General features: G+C 35.1%; 1 protein-coding gene across 6 annotated transcripts in view; it reads left to right on the plus strand.

Annotated features, from left to right (window-relative positions):
* PLEKHA1 (pleckstrin homology domain containing A1) overlaps positions 1-20,685 on the plus strand; it is a 76,881-nt gene that overhangs the window by 36,503 nt on the left and 19,693 nt on the right. For 5 of the 6 annotated variants that reach the window (XM_069099150.1, XM_069099151.1, XM_069099148.1 and 2 more), the window contains exons 4-6: positions 4,886-4,931; positions 11,517-11,614; positions 19,453-19,584. In XM_069099150.1, the coding sequence (XP_068955251.1) occupies positions 4,886-4,931; positions 11,517-11,614; positions 19,453-19,584 (276 nt within the window). The remainder of the gene's footprint in view (positions 1-4,885; positions 4,932-11,516; positions 11,615-19,452; positions 19,585-20,685) is intronic. The other variant, XM_069099153.1, reaches the window with a different exon arrangement.

A 20,685-nucleotide genomic window follows, 5' to 3' on the forward strand; every position in this document is an offset into this window, starting at 1 on the left:
AATTACTCTGATAGGATAGGATGTTTTGATAGTTCTCTTATTAATTTATTTAATGTGTGAAGTTTTTTTTAGTTCATATTGGGCTTTTTCAGTTTCTTTTTTTGAGATTGGGCTATTTCCCATCTACTTTCTCTGTTGTTTATTTTGATATTTCATGTAATATTCATTTTTTATGTTCTTAGATTTTGCTGGCATTTATTTAGAAATAGTTCCTATTAATGTCTTTTGTTTCCCCTTTATTCATTGTAAACTTGTCTTTTTTATTTTGCCACTTCATTTTTATTTTTCTCTTTAAAAAATTTTTCATGTTAACTAATGGTTTATTAATTTTTAATCTTTTAAGTAAGAGTTCTTTATCTTTACTCTGATTTTTAAAATTTCATCTTTCATTCTTCTTTTGGGATTGTTAATTTGTTGAGGAGGGTGTTAGTCTAAAGGGGTGGGGAAGAAGTATAAGTGACAAGAGGTCAGATAACTAGGTGACCTATAGTGCTTGATTTATTTTGGAGGTTTTTGAAATTTTCATTTAAATTTTCCTTTATGTACTTGGATACAATGCCATTTTGGACATATGTATTTAATATTGAGAAATCTTTCATTAATTTTTCCTGTTTCGTATTTCATTTTTGATAGTATTTGTTTCTTGTTGTTATTTATTTGTTTTAGTCATATCTGATTCTCCGTGACCTCATTTGGGGTTTTCTTGGCAAAGACAATGGAATGATTTGCCATTTCCTTCTCCAGCTCATTTTAGAGATGAGGAAACTGAGGCAAACAGGGTTAAGTGACTTGCCCAGGGTCTCAGAGCTAGTAGGTATCTGTGGCCAGATTTGAACTCTTCCTGACTCCATACTCAGCCCTCTATCCATTGTGTCACCTAGCTGCCTTGTATGAAATCATGATTGCATTTGACTGAAGAATAGTAAATTTTATTCAATCTCCTCAATTTACTTCCTTGTGTCTGAGTGTTGTGTAGAGAATAGTGTTGAGTTCTCCTTTTCTAATCCATCCTGATACTTTGTTCTCTATTATGGACAAATTAAGTCCAATAACATTTGAGATTTTAATTGTTTAATTTTTACTTTTTTTCCGTCAAATTCTAGTATGTTACTTTAAAAAATAAATCTTTACTGTGTTCTGATTGTTTTGCTTACAACAACCTGATCATAGTATCTTTTCTCAGACCATAATCATTTATGTTACCCACCCCAAGCCCAGATTACTTCATTCTATTTTTGTTACATTTTTTTTTTACCTACACTTCCCCCTCCCCCCCATTTCCCTTGCTCAGACTACAATTCAGGAGACTGCTCATCTTTCTTAGCTCTCTGATCACTTAATCTGTTTGAATGACCCTTCTCTTTGGTACTTCACATGCTAAGAAATTCCATTCTTCTTCCACTTTCTTTTTTTCTAGGTTATTCTAATATATGACCCCCCTTTCATAGCCTTTGTCCATTATATTTTCTGTTTGTTCTCTCAGTGACTTTCCTGGAAGGTGACACTTTTTAAAGATTATGTTTTTGTTTTCCTTTGTTCAAATAATATGAATGTGTGGTATGAATCTTCTCATCGTCCCTTTCCTACTTTTTTGAGTGATTTTAGTTTATGTAGAATGTAGAGTAGTACAGTTAAAGTAACATTATATTTAGGGTTAGCTGAACTGGATGGAACTAGGGTCATCTATTTACCTTGAAGCCAGACACTCTAGTATCTGAAACCAAGAGACAGCATTAACTGCAATAAGGGTAAACTTTGGGCCTTTCTGGTAAAATTAGGAGTAAAGCAATGATGTTCATAGTGCTAGAAATACTAGTTATAGTAATAAGACAAGAAAGAGAAATTAAGGGAATAAACATAGGCAAAGAGGAAATAAAACTTTTTATCAATTTTTTTTAGAGAACCCTAGAAATGATAACTTTAGCAAAGTTGTAGGATATAAAATAAACCCATAGAAGTTATCACTCATTCTGTATATTATCAACAAAACTCAGCAGAAAGAAATAGAAAGAAATTACATTTATAGTCACTATGGAAGGTATAAAATACTTGGGAGTCTACCTACTAAGACACATAAGAACTATATGAATACAACTGCAAAACACTCTATGTAAGACTGCACCATTCTAATAAAAAAAAGGCCATACCCCTAAAATAGTTTTCTTAGTCAGTGTTATACCAGAGTATAAAAGAATTTCTTTATAGACTTAGGAAAATAATAAAATTGATTTGGAAGAAGACAAAGTCAAAAATCTCAAGGGAAATGATGGGGGGAAAAACAGGAAGGATTGGAGCCTAGAATTATCAAATCTCTTAACTCTGCAACAAAGCAGTAATCATTAAATCATTTGATACTGGTTGAAAAACAAAGTTCTTGACCATTGGAACAGATTAGCTATATTGTACATATAGAGAAGCAAAGGAGCATAACTAGCCTGGTGTTTGTTAGACCCAGAGACTCCCATTACAGAGTAAGAACTCATTATTTGACAGAAACTGGGAAAACTTGAAAGTAGTGTGGCAAAAACTAAGTATAGACCAATATAGCCCACTGAATACCAAGATAGATTCTACATGAATACATGACTTAGACATAAATGGTGACATCATAAATTAGAGAAGCAAGGAAGAAATTACTTTTCAGATCTCTGGATAGGGCAAAAGTTCATCACCAAACAAGTGATAGAGAAGAACATGAAAGATAAAATGAACACATTGGGTTATATGAAATTAATAAGTATTTGCACAAACAAATGAAAACATTGGATTATTTGCAATTAATAAGTATTTGCACAAACAAAATCATAGTAACCAAAATTAAGAGAGAAGCAGGTAACTATGGAAAAAAATAATCTTTGCAACAGATTTCTCTGATAAAAGTTTCACTTCCAAGATATATAGAAAACTTATTCAAATTTATAAGAATAAGAGTCATTTCTCAACTGATAAATAGGCAAATAATATGTACATCAGTTTTCAGAGGAAGAAATTTCAGTTAATGATAGCCTTTTGAAAAAATGATCTAAATCACTAATAAGTAGAGAAATGCCAATTAAAACCTATGAGGTTCCATCTTATACTGATCATATTGGCAAATTTTACAGAAAAGGAAGATAGCAAGTGCTTGGAGGGGCTTTGGGAAAGCAGATACATTAATGCAGTATTGTTGGAGCTGTGATCTGGTTTGACTGTTCTTCAGAGCAGTTTGGAGCTATGTCCAAAAAGTAACTAAACTGTGCAAAACCTTTGAACCCAACAGTGCCACTAATAAGTCTATTCCCCAAAGAGTTCAAAGAAAGAGAATAATGTATGGAGGTGTACAGATCTGTTTATAGCATGTCTTTAATGGTGGCAAAAAAACTAGAAACTAAGGGAGTTCCTGTCAATTGAGGAATGGCTGAACAAATGCCAGTACGTGGATGTGATGAGATATTATTGTGCTGTAAGAAGTGATGAAGGGGATGGTTTAAGAGAAACCTGGGAAGACTTGGTATGAACTAATGCAAATTGAAGTGATTAGGACCAGGAGAACAGTTTATATAATAACAACATGGTAGGGACAAATAACTTTGAAAGGTGTAACTGATTAACACAGTGACTGGCCATGGTTCTAGAGGATTTAGTATTAAAATATTCTATCCTCCTTACAGAGAGGTGCAGATTGACACATATTTTTTAGATATTATCAGTGTGGGAGTTTGTTTTGCTTGACTGTGTGTATTTGTTACAAGGTATTTGAATTCACTTTTATTATTTCTTCTGTATTCATATATACCATGATTTGTTTAACCATTCCCCAGTTGAGGGACATCTTTTTTTTTTTCTACCACAAAAAGTAGCACTTAAAGATTTACAGTTTGCTTTCCAGTATGAAGTGATAAGTTACAAATATTATTCTAATTTTCCATATGGGCAAACAGGCTCAGAGAGAGCAAATGACTTAATGAATAGTTTCACAGCTGTTAAGTGTCAAGAGTCAAGCCTAGGTATTTCTTGACTCTACAATGAGCATTTTAACCATTCATGTTTTCTCATGGAAACTTTACCTTAAAGTAGTAAACCTCAGTTTCTTTAAAATATTTACCCCAATGTCATTTTTTTTTTTTTGGCAAATCTTCAGCAACTCAGTTCATTCTGTTTATTGAGTATTTAGTGTGTGTTTGGTACTGGGGACATAAAGACAAAAATAGAATCGTTCTTGCCTTCAGTGAGCTTATATTTTATCGACTGATAAAACATATTTACAAATGAATAAACATAACCTGGCATGAGGGAGAGATAGTGTTAAACACTTGGCAGGGTCTGGATGTGCTTGGCATAAATAGCCCATTGGCTTGAGCCATAAAGACAGTTGAAGGTTCTAAGGAGTAGTTTGAAGGTGGAAAATTCATAGTTGCTTTGGTTTCTTATGAAGGGTCATAAATATAAGTTTCAAGAAATGATTGATGGACAGATTTTCAAACTTCCTTCCAAATATGAAATATTTATGCTTAACATAAGGTTTGTTTTATTCCTCCCATTCAAATTTCCCTTGAGAAATAAACAAGTCTGTCTTAACAAAACATTGATATCATTAAAAAAACTCTTAGAAATGTAACCTAGCATCTAACACAGGACTTCACACATACTAAATAAATTCCTTACTAAACCTTGCATTAATTTTATTTAAATTACATTGTTATTTTTTACTGCCCTCAAAGTTGGAGCTTTATATTGAACTGTGATGTCTTTGTCAAGATTGAATGATTTAAATCACTTTGTAAACCTTTAAGTGCTGTAAAATAAGTTGTATAGGGAAATATTTTGTGTGTGAGTTTATAGTGCTTAAGGTTTAACATAGGTAATACAAAAAGATATGGTGTGACATTTCTATTTTTCTTGTTAGGTTAGCGATGCAACTAAGCTCAGGCCAAAGGCAGAATTCTGTTTTGGTAAGTAAGTACCATATTTTTACATCTCATTTTAGGCAGGGCTGGCATAATCATATTAGTAATTAATTCGGGGAATTATTCTTTATGCTGTTTTGTGTTTTCTGTGTGTATTCTTTCTCCCTCTTGGCCAAGTTCCTGCAGCTGTTTTCTGTATTTCCTTTATCACTCCTTCTCTCTCATCTCACCTCCACCTCCTGGCTTCCCTAATTTTCTTCAAATGTTAGCTCAAGTCTCATCTCCTGCAAGTAGCTTTTCCTTATCCACCTGAATGCAGCTGCCCTTTCTGTACTCTAGCTAGATCATGTATGTACATCGTTGTTTACATGTTGTCTCACCTGTAGACCTGGAGCTCCTTGAGGGCAGGGACCATTTTTGCCTTTCTTTGTCTCTCTAGTGCTTAGCTCAGTGCCTGACACATAGTAGGCTTGATAAACGTTTGTTGGCCAGCCGACTGACCGTCTTACAATCTGCACAGAGTGGACGCTAAGGGTGGTGGAAGTTTTTATTGATTTATAAAACTGGAAATTTAAGAAACAACAAAAGAAGGTGGCAGCATTATTTCTATTTGGCTTCACTCTTTCTGTTCTAGTGTAACTTCCTGGCAAATAGATGTTTTCTGCTGGATAAGATCAAGTGATTTTACTAGTTCTCTTATATTGTTTTATTTAAAACTTGATAGTTGGATTTTGGTTATGAATTTACTTCTTTGGACATCAGAACAAATTAGGCTAACCATGGCAATTGACTTCTGTTATAAACCTAAAGTTAGAAGTACTGTTCATTTATGAGGGTTTAAACTAGTAGAAAAAAAAGGCACATATTTGCAATATGGAAAAATAATAGAGGAAAAATAATAATTCTCATGTCAGGATTTAAAAAAAAGTTTTATACTTAATTTATTCATACTTTTCTCTTTTTCTTTTGTTCCAAGTTTTTATTTATGATATAGTTAGGTGTGGAATCTTCTTTTTCTGTTTTTTATTTTTTCATTCATTTGGTAAGCTAATTTGGCTATCCTGCTTAATGGGAAAAGTTTAAAGTACCTATAATTGACATTACTGTGTATAATATACCATTTACATTTATAATTTTTTTGTAGGAAGAACACAGAAGTGAACCATTAAATTTAATGGACAGAAAGTAGTTTAGTTCACCAGTATTCTTCTTGGACCTTCTTTACTAGTTTTGTCAAGCTAGTCAAGATAGTTAACTAGATATAATAATAACTAGTGATAACTGTTAGAGTAATTTGATAGTAATATCAAAGTTTAGTGAAAGTATATTTTAAAGTGTTCACTCATTCTTTTAACAAATATTTAATACATGCTGTTGTTTTTCAAAAATGACTTTTAATATGTGCATAATAAGAAGAAACTAGCACTAAAAGCTTACCTACTAAATTTATTTTTAATAGCATCTTGGTCCTTTTGAGTATGTGGCTGTAATTTTTAGTCTTCCATTCTGTTGGAACTACTATTCCATTAAGTATCCTAGTAAGGAATTTGCAGAAAGTTTTGCAAGCATTTGGCCTTATCTCGGTCATATGCATAGTAGAAGGAATTTGATAACCAAGGTCTGTGGGACTAATGAGGGCTGGGATGCTAGACAGGCTAGTGTTGAAATAATTCTCAGAAATTTCTGAAGCTCAGGAGTTCATATTAACCTGTTACATGTGGTATTCAAATTGAAAATGCATTTTTTTCTAGTGTTCTTGTTGGAGCAGATGTCTCTTGTTTTGTATATTCCTGGAGCTCATTCTTGGGTCCCTGGGAGGTGACTCCCTGGTCACTTACTTTCTTTTCTTCCAAAAGCTATTTCTGTACTTGTTGCTTTCAAGGTAGAGTTTCTTGTATTCCCTGACTCATAGTTGAAGAGAACATAGTCTCAATTTTCTAAGGAATTATACTGTTAAGGGGAAACAATAAAAAGCCTCTCTCTTTTCTCTCTCCCTGCCAACTCCACAGCATTGTTCTACCCCCTAACTTCTCTCTTTATATCAGTAGCATTGTAAGGGAAAGATGAAGTTGTATCTGAATACCTCATTTAGGCCTGAGGGCCCCTGGTATAACTTTGGCACTTGGGAAACAGCTACTATTACTCTTGTATTGTTCTTGTCTGATACAGTCAGATAGGCATACAAGGATACGTAGAGCTGAGAGCTGCATGTGGCTTCATGAGGTCTTCTCTTCCTATGGAGGCTCACTTTGAGGCTTCCAGTAACAGCAGGCTGCATGGAAATGATTCTGCTTGGTTGGGGAAGTCCTCTTCCCTTCTGAGATTTTTCATCCCCCTCATATTCCAGGTGTCATATCAGCCCAGGGCTATTCACACAGTTACTAGAAACATAGTCATTAAAGTAGACACAGTGATGTGTGGTTTATTGATTCCTTCCTGTCCCCTCTCTACCCCCTTATCTTTGTAATCTTATTTTTCTGTGTGAATATAAACTTCTCTAATTTGTTATTGCCCTTTGGGTATTTCCTTATTCCGATTCTATATATGTAACTGGGGCTTAGTGGTCTTAAGTAGAGCCTGACCCAAATCTGACAGAGCTCCAAATCTGAGATCTTTATATAATTAAAGAGCTGGAGTAAATTTTGCCTACATTTTAGAAGTTCTTGTCTAATTTCACTGGATTCTCACTGTTTACACAGTTTGGCCCCAAAAGGTAGATCTAGATGTAATGTGAAGGAGTGACAAAAAGGCAGATGACAGGAAAAACTTCCCTAACAAAAAGAACTATCCTGAAGTGGAATGGGAAGTGATAGGTTGTATAAGCAAAGATTCAGTAAGTACTTGGCTGTATTGTATTAGGGATTCTTTTTCAGGTGTAGGTTGAACTAGATCAGACTACAGAACTTTCAGCCAGCTGACGGATTTCAGGGGCATGTAGATGTACGTTTTTCATGGGCTGCCTGAAATCCTTTGGGGCTGAAGGTTGTACAGGCCTGAACTAGATGATTGATGAGTTTTCTTCCAGTTTTGAGACTGAGTGTTTCTATTACATGACTTTCTTTTACTCATCACCTTTAGGCTTTCTTTCATGTTTCCCACAGTTGCTGTTCCAGACCTTCTCTTTTTGCTCCACTTAACTATATGCATCTTCTGCCACCTCAGCAAACGACCTTAGTTCCCACTTTAGTAGGAAGCAAAGAATCAAGACCATCTACCATTGAGTTTCTCTCATCTTTTCTGCTTCATGCTTCCAGTCCTCCCCTCTGCATTTTCACCTTTTTCTCCTCTAGTATCTTAGAAGGAGATGACTCTTCTACTGCTGTCCTTGATCCCCTAACTTCCTGTTTCGCTTTGGAATGTATCATGTTCATTTCCGATCTCATCTTTCTTTTTTTACTGGTTGTAACCTACAAGTTCTCCCCCACTCTACCCCTCGCATCTTTAAAAAATATAAAAGGAAAAGGAATGAACTCTACCACTCTCAAACTATAATTTTCTGTCTCTCCTATGTACTGTTAGAAATACATCATCTCCTCTTGCCTCCCTGCCATTTGCTTTTCAGTCCCTGACATAATAGTTTCCAGCTCCTCAACTCTTACAGGACCTGCTCTCTTTGAATCTACCAGCAATCTCCTGCTGAATGCAAATAGTCTTTTCTCAGTCATATTTCTTGACTTTTCTGCAGCTTTTGACTCTGTTGACTGGCTACTCCTGGATATTCCCTCCTTCCTTAGCTTTTGTGATTTTTTTTCCTCCTCTCCCTACTTATTTGACCCTTGCTTTGCAGTCTTCTTTGCTAGTTTATTTTCTGCTCAGAGCCTTGTCCTACCCTCCTTTTCTCTTTTATGGTGATCTGGTTAGCTTCCTTTTATTCATTTGGTTGTTAGTTGCCATTGTCTAGAGTTACAGTTTCTACAGAATTAGCTTTTAGAGTCATGTGGCTAGCCCTGATTTCTCCTGAATGTTCCAAATGGATATCCCATTAGGACATACAACTCAGTATGTCCATGGCAGAACTAACCATCTTTCCACTAGGCTTACTCTTCCTCAGTATTTTTCATTTTCTTGTCAAAGGTACTAGCATCTTTCCATTCATCCAACTTCATAACCAGAATCAAGCTTGACACTTTCCTTTTCTTCTCATTTCCCTCTACCCTCCATCCTCCCTTCTTTATCTCTCCAGTACCTCACATAAAGCCTAGCATACAAAATGAGTGCCATACATGAGTACCAGGCTTGGCACCAAGTGGTTCTGCCACCCTTTTCCTCCCCACCACCCAAAGGTACCCAACCCCCACTTCCAAATTTTCTACCAGTTCTCCTTTCCTCTTTTCTCTCCTGATTGAACCCTGACCTTCCCTCACCTTATTAGATTCACAATCCCCATTCCATTCTGACCTTAGGACCATTACCTGCCTTCCTAGTGTTGATGGTCTGGTCCCCCCTGCAGGTCTTCTTCCTGCAGCTCAGATACCCCGATACCCCTTAGTCTTCCTGGCCTTGACTATTGCCCTGGAGTTATACCCTGAAGATCTTGAGGTCTTTCTTGTCTGCAGCAGAATCCTCCAGTGTGTGTTGTCTCCCTCAGTTAGAGTGTGAGCTCCCTGGGAGCAGGTGCTGTCTTCTTTTTCTGTTGATTTATCCAATACTTAGCACGTGCTTGGAACATTGTAAGTGGATGATAAATACTTTTTTTCAGTCATTCATTCAATAAATGATTATTGAACTGTTGACTTGCCAATATTCTAAGATTCTTTAATATTCATTACATTTTACACAATTTACTCTCTGTGGTTTGAAATATTGGATCCTTAATTCATTTCAGTTCAGTAGATTAACACATTAAGGGCCTGTTATGTGTAAGACACATCGAAGACATTGAATTCCGAAAACAAAAAAAAATCACACATAGAACTTAGTCTTCTATCACATTATTTTGCTTTTCCTGAAACTAGTCCTAAGGCAAACTAACACTGACTGATGCTCAAGCCTTGCACATAGTAAGTATTCAGTATTTGCATGAATAATGAGAAGACTGTTTTCTGGGGTGAGGAAAGATCATAGGGATCACTTGATTCAGTCCTTAGAAAAACATTTTTTTCAGGCATGTTAAGTAATGTCCTGGTTAAATTATTAATATAAATTTGTGTTTTATCATGCATCTTAACAGCCTCACTGCTGCCTTCCACAAAACCTTAAAATCTGATCTTTAGGAGACTGGTTCTTCTTTAATACTTTTCTCAAGTTGTGTCTTTAGTCAAATTTCTCTCACAGCTTCCTTTTTAAGGCCTTTAGCTCAATTCGAGGAAGCTTGAAGAGACCCATATAAAGGAGGTGAACAGAGCTGGAGTATGACATGGGAAGGCTAGGGTTGTGATGGAGAGGGATGAATGTGGGATGGAGAGGGAAGTTTTTGCTTAGGCATCTGGGTGTTCAGTTTCACTGGCATTGAGATAGCAGGAGGTGGTGGGAGTTTGCTACCCATAGGACACTAGGCCCTGTAGAGTACCAGAAGATCCAAGCAGCTGTTGCTGAAAGCAGGGAGCACAACATAGGGAGGTTAGGGTGTGATATCAGTTAGCTGCACCTGTGTAGGATCTGCCCTTGGGGTCTCTCAGGTTTAGCAGGTCTGGCACACGGAGACTTTAGCAGTGGCATCCCTTTGTCTGTTCACGTGCCTTACTTAGCTTATTATTTAAAAAAAAAAAAAGATGTTTGCCAGGAAAATGCATGTGCCATAGAAAATTCTTTCAGTGGTAGACATTGATAACTTGCACATAACTAACTGTGTAGTAGTACTTCGGTTTATACAACAGTTATATTTCAGAAAAGGCTTGTATAAATAAAATCATGATGATTTACATTATGTTTTGTGAGATAGTTTATAGTAATTTCCAATTCTTATCCCAGCTTTTCTTTCATATAGTAAATGATTTACAACCAAGCAGTTAAACATATATTACTGTTGAAAGTAATGCTGCCAGTTTTTTAATTGAAAAAAACTTTTATAATGAGAAGAATCTCTCCCTTGAAGCTTGGATTTTTGTATTTTGGGCTATTCTAAAACAGGGCACCATTATAAGTGGCAGTTTCTTCTACTATCAGTTGGACACATACAAGGCTTTTTGGAGGGAGGATTCTGATTGCTAGAATTGGGGTCAGAGTATCAAGTTTGAAATTCCAGTTCTGCCACTTGCTTCCTGTGTGACTTCAACAAGTCCTCTTACCTCTTTGGATCTCAGTTTCCTCAACTGTAAGATAAAAGGGGTATATGAGATAATCTGTAAAGACCCTTGCAGCTGTAAATCTAGACCTAGCTGCTCTCTGGCTACTTCACATCACAACATAGTAGTAAGATGACCTGTATATTCTGACAGTTTGCTTGAAATTCCCAGGTTCATAGGTTTAGAGCGGGAAGGGACCTCAGGGGCCACTTAGACCACCTCCTTCATGTCATAGGTGAGGAAACAAACCCCACAGGGATGTGTGACTGTTCAGGATCCTGCAGGAAGTTGCAGAGGGGGGATAAGGTATTAACTTAAAACTTTTTTTAAGTTGTTATATTAACATAGATTTAAAAATAGCTTATTTGGTTGTAATTTAATTTAGTCCTTCTTTTTGTCTTAATAGTTATGAATGCAGGAATGAGAAAATACTTTTTACAAGCCAATGATCAGCAAGACCTAGTAGAATGGGTAAATGTTTTGAACAAAGCTATAAAAATAACAGTAAGTATTCTTATTCTTTCTTAAATGTCTTGATGTCAAGAAGAATTCTACACACCTTTTGAAATTTTAGTTCTGTGGCACAGTTATTGACTAATTTTTATTGAATTTTATATCTAATTTTATATTTCAAACAGTGCTTACTTTGAAAAGTAGTTGACTATTGAAGTACATTTTATAAACCCCTTGCATTCTCTATTTGCCATCTGAAAAGTAAATAATTTCATATTTCTATGAAAACCATTTATCCCAACAATGAGTTAATATAGCTCAAGCTTTTCTCAGAGGTTAAATTGCATTTTTTGTCTTGCACTAGAACAGCTTGTTACCACATGACAGCAAACACCCACACACGGCATCTGATCTCGACATGAAGCACAAGTTATTTTTAGGGTTTTTTGCTCTGTGTAGTTTCAGGGAAGCAATTTCATGGACTGATTCAGAAGTACATATTCTTCTAAGAGTCTAACTGACCACACAGGGCAGATACTCTTTTGGCAACTATTTGCTCATTTTTATTTAGGAAAAAAATTTCTAGTAACTGTTTCTGTGTAGCTTCATTTATGCAGTTTGTCATATTAAAACACTGGTTACTTAGTCATACTTTAGGTTTTTAAAAAGCAATAAATGATTTTATTTATTTGATTTGTATCTTTGCATCTGAAGTATAATGTCAGACATTTTCTAAGTCACAGTTTGTAAGGAAGTAATATTATTTTAAAATAGTATTAAATAGATATTACTATCAGTTTGCTTGCAGCTTTATCTTTCTCATGTTAGGAACTTTGTCTTTTTTAACTCTGAAGCGGTAATTAGTAGTAATTGATATTGATGTTTTTTATTCCCATTTAGAAAAGATTAATATGAAGCTTGGGGCATGTGCAGTGGATAGAGTGTTGGACTTGTGGTCAGGAAGATGCATCTTTCTCAGTTCAAATCTGGCCTTAAACACTCACTGGCTGGCTGTGTGACCCTGGGCAAGTCACTTAATCCTTTTTGCCTCAGTTTCCTCATCTGTAAAATGAACTGGAGAAGGAAATGGCAAACCACTACTCCAGTATCTTTGCCAAGAAAACCCCAAATGGGATCATGAAGAGTCCAACATGACTGAAAAATAATTGATTAGTAACAAAATATAAAGTTTAGGAAACTTGCTTGCCTAAAAAGAGATTCCAGTTGGATTAAAATGGATATATCAGGAATATATTTAGGTAAAATTATTTGACAGTGTTTAACATAAAATAACTTTGTAATGCAAAGTTACCCTAGAACAGTTAGACTAGTTTTATTAAAGTGTAGTGAAGATATACATTGAGAAGTTGCCTATGTTTTTAATCAACTGTTGAATAGTGTTTTTTTAAACTTCGTTAACTTTTTTGTTAACTTTGTTTCTTAAAAAAAAAAAGACATAAACCTTGTAATTATTTTACTTTTTACATATACATACATATATATATGTGTATATATGTATGGACAGAGAGAATATAATTTGGGGCTGTAAATATTTTTAATTATGAAATCTACAAAATAAGATTTTGCTTATAAGAATATCATTCTTTTAAAATGAATTAATTTTTGTGGCTACTGTCAGTTAAAATAATATGTGCAGTGTAATAGACTTTGGGGTTTACTTTTCTGTGGGAAGATTCCAAATAATTTTAGCAGTGGAGAATTTTATTTTTTAGTGATCTGCAGATATTGTATAGTAAAAATGTTGAAATTTTTTTCAAAACTTAAAATTACATTTGTTTTGAAAGTATGTGTTTAAGGGGCGGCTAGGTGGAGCAGTGAATAGAGCACCAGCCCTGGAGTCAGGATGACCTGAGTTCAAATTCAGCCTCAAACACACACACACACACACACACACACACACACACACACACACACACACCATGTGACCTTGGGCAAGTCACTTAACCCCACTTGCCCTCCAAAAAGCAAAAAAAAGAAAAAGTGTGTTTAAGGAAAGGGAAAGAGAATAGTTGATTGTTTAACCATATTTTTAATTACAGTGTCTTGCCATCTTCATGGTCTGTCCACCTACATAGTCTCCTGGTATCTTTTCTTAGATACCTTATGTAGGCCTGTGTGAATGCTGGTGGGTGGTTACCTTTTTTTTTTTTAAATTTCTTTCCTCTTTATAAAATATGTGAGAAAATAAATGACCTAAACTTGAAGGCATATGTACTTCAGTAATTTGAAAGAACAAATTTTAAAGTAAATTGGTTTTAAGCTAACTCTTCTTATATCAGTATTAATCTTTTAAGTGGCCTTTTTTTTTTTCCTCTTTTGCTTTTTGAAGGGGGGAATGCAGGGCAGTTAGGGTTAAGTGACTTGCCCAAAGTCACACGACAAGTGTGTCAAGTATCTGAGGCCAGATTTGAACTCAGGTCCTCCTGACTCCAGGGCCAGTGTTCTATTCACTGTGCCACCTAGCCGCCTCTTTAAGTGGCCATTTCTAAAATGCAGATCACCTCAATCAAAAAAATGTTTTACTTTATATTTTAATCTACATTTTAAAAGTTTGACTATAAAGCTTTTAAAAATGTTGTCATTGTTGTAATTTCCCACCATGGCAAAAAACCAAAAAACAACAAAAAAAGAACCCTCTATTAACTGCAGGGTGTCTTAATTTTGTCATAGAGACATGAGAACAGAACAGAGAGAAGGATGGCGGGGGTGGATAGTGTTACAGTTGAAGTGAGGAAGATGTGGGTTCAGATCTTGCCTCTCACACTAAAATGTGTGGTTCTCCACAAAGCAGCCTCTCTGAACCTAGGTCTATCATCTGTAAATTGCGGATGACACATGTGGTTCCTACTTTGAAGGGTTTTTGTGATTCAAATATGATGCTATGTGAAGAACTCTGCAGACTTGAAAGTGCTGTGCAAGCTTCCGTTATTGTTGGTGGCCTGCCTGCTGGAGCTGGACCCTTGACCCTCCTTGTCATGATTTTATGCCTTTTTTCTCCACCGAGAGTGCCAAACCTGCAGGTCTCCTAGAGGCCTGACTGACCTGACGAATAAGTATTGGGGTTCTTTGACTTTGCTTTAGTGATTTTGGTTCTTGATATTTAGGCCATATGAGATGCAGTAAACTATTTCTAAACAAGTGTTCCTAATAATGTTCAAAAGTCATTTGATCTGCCAAGCCTTTCACATTATAGATCCCTTCTAGCTCTGAATCTACAGTTCTAAAATCTTAACCTACTCAACAATGCTTTGTGTTATTCATTTGTTTCAATTATATATATCTGGCTCTCTGACCCCATTTGGGGTTTTCTTGGCAGAGATACTGGAGTGGTTTGCCATTTCCTTCTCCAGTTCATTTTGCAGTTGAGGAAACTGAGGCAAACAGGGTTAAGTGACTTTTTCAGGATCACAGTACTGAGGCCAGATTTGAATTTGGGTGTTCTAACTCCAGGCCCAACACTCTATCTTTTAGGACAACTAGCTGCCTCAACAATACTGATTGGTTCCAAGAACACATGAAGCTAGGTGAAAGAACTTTAGTGGGGGGTGGGTCAGAGGAGTTGGTTTCATAGAGATAGTAATATAAATGTAACTATTATGGCAGAGTTTTATAACTTCATAGTAGGGTTTATTTTTTATAGATATAGATATGTGTATGTGTGTACACACATATACATATAAATATAATATATAACAATCACTTTAATCAGAAACCTCATTTATTAGGTTGACTTTCTTATAATAGGGTATCTATGTAGCATGATTGCTTTTTTTCCTATCTTTTTTTCTGCTGTTTACTGTGTCTCAAAGGTAAAGGAACACAAACATTTCTTTATAGAAAATGCTCATTTTTCCATACAATCACAGATTTGTGTAGCATTTTTTTTTTTTGCCTTTTGGAGGGCAGTTGGGGTTAAGTGACTTGTCCAAGGTCACACCGCTAGTAAGTGTTAAGTATCTGAGGCTTTATTTGAACTCAGGTCCTCCTGACTCCAGGGCCAGTGCTTTTATTCACTGTGCCACCTAGCCGCTCCCATAGAAATTTTTTAAAGGGGTTGGAATGAAATAAAATTAAGGTACGTTTCTTTGATGCTAGCTAAGTAGTTCTCAATAAGGTTATTTTCTTATTCTCATTAAACAGATATTAATTTCTTTTATTTCTGGTTTAATGAGTAATTTAAAACTATTTAATTGGGAGTATTTTCTGATAAAGACTGAAGCATAGACAAATATTATTTCATTGACATATTCCCCTCATTGGTTAGGATATAAAATGATCAAAACTAGTTTATTTTTTACTTATAACTTTGTTATAAGATTGTTGCCATGGAAATTGTTCTTTAACATAAGCTTTTTATAATCAGGACCAATAGGAGAAATGTTGGGTTTCAATCCATTGTTTCTTTATTGTATCTTTTTTTAAAAACATAACTTCACTATGGATAAAGGGGAAATAGGAAGGTAACATGAAGTTCCCAAGATACCAAATATCTAAGTATGTTAAATATTTCTTATACTGGGGAAGCCCCTTTTCAAATCTGGTACTTAAGTCTAGAGTACTTGTCTGCTTTCAACATAGGCCATCCATCTTGTCTCTTAATAAATACATTTATCTACTAGAGTTGAATAGATAGTTCTTTCTGGGATAGGTTTCTAGTAATTTCATTTTCTGTTCTCAGTAGCTAAGTTCCCCACTCTCCATTCTAAACAATCAAAGGCCATAAAGTGTCCATTAGAAATTGTCCTGACTTATATCAATGAAAATAAAGTGAAGTAAAGTGTATCATCTAGCAGCAGGATACTGATTTTCAAAAGCACTAAAAAAGGTTCAGCCTCTTAGAATTACTGCAAATTGTTCTTTGGACCTAAGAGTCTTTATATTGAAAATTTCCAGAAGCACCATTGGTACATTTTGTTTTTATAATTAAAATTATTGAACTGTGACAACTGGATGGACAGAACTTTTGCTATTTTTTTTCCTAGGAGTTAAGCAGTGGATTTATTTATTTATTCAAATTGTAGTGTTTCTTTTACACAGCTATAAAGTTATATGAAGCTTTTATTGAAACTTTATCTTAATACTAGTTAGGAAATGCTGAAAAAAATTAAAATGGCAGAGTCGTTTTTATCTAAATAAACTGCTCTCTTTGGCTAGTTGGCCCTTTTAAAAAAAGGGACTTCTACAATTGTGCAAACCCTTATGTAAACCACTAATGCTTGTCATAAAGCACATAAAAACATTCTAGGTACCAATCTAAGCCCATGCTCAAACCATTATGTCCTGTGCTTTTCCTCCTCTGCCTCAGCCACTTCTGCCTTTTGAAATTCCATCAGTACCCAGATGGCATGATCTCTTTTCTTCGAAACCTTCTCTGATCTTATCCTGTCTGTCGAAAAAGCAACACCATGATGTCCCCAAAGTGTTAGTGTGACTTTGAGCTTAAATAGCTTATGCAGTCTAGATGCTACAAACTTAAAAAAATTTTTTTGAAAGGTTAATTATTTAAAATTTTAAAATATTGATATTTCTTACATTTTGTATTATATATAACTTTGGTTGATTTTAGAACTTTATAAGTCTTTCATCGGCTACTGCTCAATGACTGAAAGGATTGCATGTGTAATCCTAACCTTAAAATTGCTGAAAACAGTTTTGACATGACTCCACAAGAAAAAGTCTAATGGAGAGAGATCAGATGACAGAGGTGGCCAGTTTGAGATCGTGTCATCTAGAAACTGTCACACGCAATATCTTGTGTCAGAGCACTCTTTCTTTAAAATGAAAATTTAAAAATATATTATTTAAAATTCAAAAATTTTAATAAGTGATAAAGAAACAACTAAAATTGTCAATGATTTTTTTGGGCTAAGGGTTTTTTTTTTTTTGGAGGGCAATTTGGGGTTAAGTGACTTGCCCAAGGTCACACAGCTAGTTTTTTGTGTATTAAGTGTCTGAGGCCAGATTTGAACTCAGGTCCTCCTGACTCCAGGACTGGTGCTCTATTCACTGTGCCACCCAGCTGCCCCTGGGCTAAGTTTTATAACATACATACTCCTGAAGTTATTAAAGCTTAAAATTTCACTAAGCCTTTTGAAACACCCTATTATGTGTAACATACATAAACTGAAGTTCAGTTTCGTCTAAAAATGTAAAATTGTTATCTATTGTATAATATTTCACTTATTTTCTAATTACAAAGAATAGAGAAAAATGCCTGGTACCTCTTCCATTGGCAGCTGTTAGGAATAAACTATACTGACCATAAACTTTTCATAGTGTAACACATATAGAAGTCATGGAAGTAAAATCTTCGAAGCTTTTTAGCCCAGTATGAGGAATAGGGGAAAAATCAAAGGTCACAGACAGAAACTTTCTCATACAATACTTTCTCATGCATTCTTACTGTTTTCTAGTATGTTTGTGCAAGTCTATTCTTACGGAATAGCTTTCTAATTCTGTGAGGGCTGGGGTTACATCTTACTTACCTTGGAGTCTCCCTAAGTACCAAGAACAGTAGGTCACATATAAGCATAGCACTTGTGTGTTGATAAAACTTTGAGCAGGCCTGGGTCTAAAACAGCCCCTGGTGGCATTCTGTTAGATACTCTCCTTTGGAGTGACATTGATCCATTTCAGGAGACTTAAAGTTCAGCCTCTGCCACAAACTCAGCTGTGTGAGTTTGGCTTCAGTTTCTTCATTTTCCTTGAACCTGGATGAACTCTGAAATTCTCTTCCAACTTGCACATGCTATTCATTTGTGGCATGGATGGTAATTGTATTTACTTGAGGGTTCCATTACTAGAATGGCTTATTTTGAGACTACAGCCCTACAAAATACTAAATAAGAATAAACCTGTTCAGCACCTCTGGAAGTTTGTTGTATTTTAATTGCCAAATTCTGCTTTTGCTATTATATTATGGTTCAGTTTAAGAATGAATTTCATACTCATTATAAAATGTTTCATTTATCTGCCTTGTCTCAATTCTTTTTTTTTTTTTAAGCAATAAGGGTTAAGTAACTTGCTCAAGGTTACACGGCCAGTTATATCTGGGTGTGGTGCTGAGTATCTGAGCCCGGATTTGATCCAGGTCATCCCAACACTGGAGCCGGTGCTCTTACTCGCTGAGTCACCTGGCCGCCCCCTTGTCTCAATTCTGAATAAGAATTTTTTTAGAGTACATTTTTTCACTGTTTTAAAAAGATATGTAAATATTTTTTATTATTCCACCATCATAACTCCCTTCCCCCCAATCCAAAAGGCTCCTTGAGTAGATTCCTCTAAAATATTCTATAATGTTAAATATACCTTGTCATGTATTTTTATCATATGAAAATGTATAATAATAATTAAATGTTATACAGCGCTTTAAGGTTTGCAAAGCTCTTTACAAATTTTATCATTTTCTCACAATAACTCTGGGACATATATGTTATTATCATCCCCATTTTTCAGATGAGAAAACTGAGGCAGACAGGTTAAATTACTTGCCCCATCTAGTGGCTACACCACTGCATCATCTAGGTGCCTTCAAGAAGTTATGACTTTATTAATTTTGCAAGATTATGAGGACTCTGTACCTTTTCAAATAGTTGCTGTGAATTGCTTAGGATAGAAAAAAAATCATCTCTTGTTGACCAACCTTTTACTGTTGAACATCTCAGAAGATGTTAATGAGGCTCATCCACCAAGAATAGGCATTTAGTCAATTGTTGGAATATGCAGTTTAGCTTGCGTTCTGCTGGCGTCCTTTGAGAACCCCACATTACTTTCATTTCATGATGTGTAGGACTTGACTGAAGGAATGTATTACTAATTAAAAATTCTAGCTGAAAAATATTGTTTTCATAATGACTTTTTTTTTTAAGGTACCAAAGCAATCAGATCCACAGTCTCATTCTGATAGCTTAAGTCGACAAGTTGAAACTCCAGGTGGAAAAAAGCAAGTGTCTTACAGGACAGAAATTGTGGGTGGTGTACCCATTATAACACCAACTCAGGTAAATAGCCTGAAGCTAATAATACTTTTTTCTCTATGACTTTTTAGTTTCTGAATTCATTTTATAATACCAATATAAAATTAGCTAGTTGTTCCTCATCTTATTAAAAGATTTGTGTACATTGCAGATTATAGTGGAGATTTTGTTTTTTAGCCTGTTTTTTTGAAGAATGCATTCACTATGTTTAAATGAAGAAAATCTATGATACGAAAGCCCTGAACTTTGTTTCTGACAGACGTAATTGTTCCTAGGCAAGAAATGTCATCTCTTCTAAAGTGTGGGTATAATAGGCCTCAGAAGGATTTTGGGAACTGTATGTTTTGGAATGCTTGGAAAATTCTTTTATTTTGATATATATTCTAAGTGCTTAATGATCCTCATATCTGGATGGTTGTTGTATATTTTATTGATATGTATACTTAATGATCTTTTTATTTTCTAGATGTTTGTTGTATTGTTTCATCACTTATATTGAATATTTTCTTTAAATTATATTCAGTAACTTAAAGTCCTTGTATTGCTTCATGGCATATAACATGCTTTAGAGCTCAGGAGAAACCATAGATTTAGAAAGGGTTGTTTGACCTGGCCAATCTTGATATTTTAATATTCTTTCATGATATACCATGAAAAAGAGAGGAAAAGTGTCATTTACTCTTTGGAGGCCTAGAATTTTGGAAATCCCATAATAACTCAAGTTTTATTACATACTAGATTTTGAAGGTCTTTTGACAGGGGAGAGAGAGTGACTAAAATAGAGAATTCTTATACTTGCCTATCTTCTCCAGGGTTTGGACCAGATCAGGCCAAGATTATGTGAAATCTTCTATAAAAATGTGAGCTAATATGTTCTCACAGATTTAAAGATGCAGTTAGACTAAACTTCTAACAACTTTGCATTTTGTCCAGCTTTAAATTAGGAGGAAAGAGTTTTTTGGTCTCTACTTGTGTTAGGAAGTTTGAGTATTTCATGTTCTTGAATGTTTTCATTTTGAATAGAATTAAGGATTTTGATGTATGTCAGTCACAGTTCTTTGGAGTCTGTGGAAGGAGCTTTTAAGAAGTCCAACTTTGTCATTTTAAAAGATAACTAAACTGGCT

The sequence above is a fragment of the Petaurus breviceps genome, unplaced genomic scaffold (assembly GCF_028583685.1).
Source record: "Petaurus breviceps papuanus isolate PSGF00001 unplaced genomic scaffold, PetGlider_PUasm1.0 37, whole genome shotgun sequence".
Classification (NCBI taxonomy): Eukaryota; Metazoa; Chordata; class Mammalia; order Diprotodontia; family Petauridae; genus Petaurus; species Petaurus breviceps.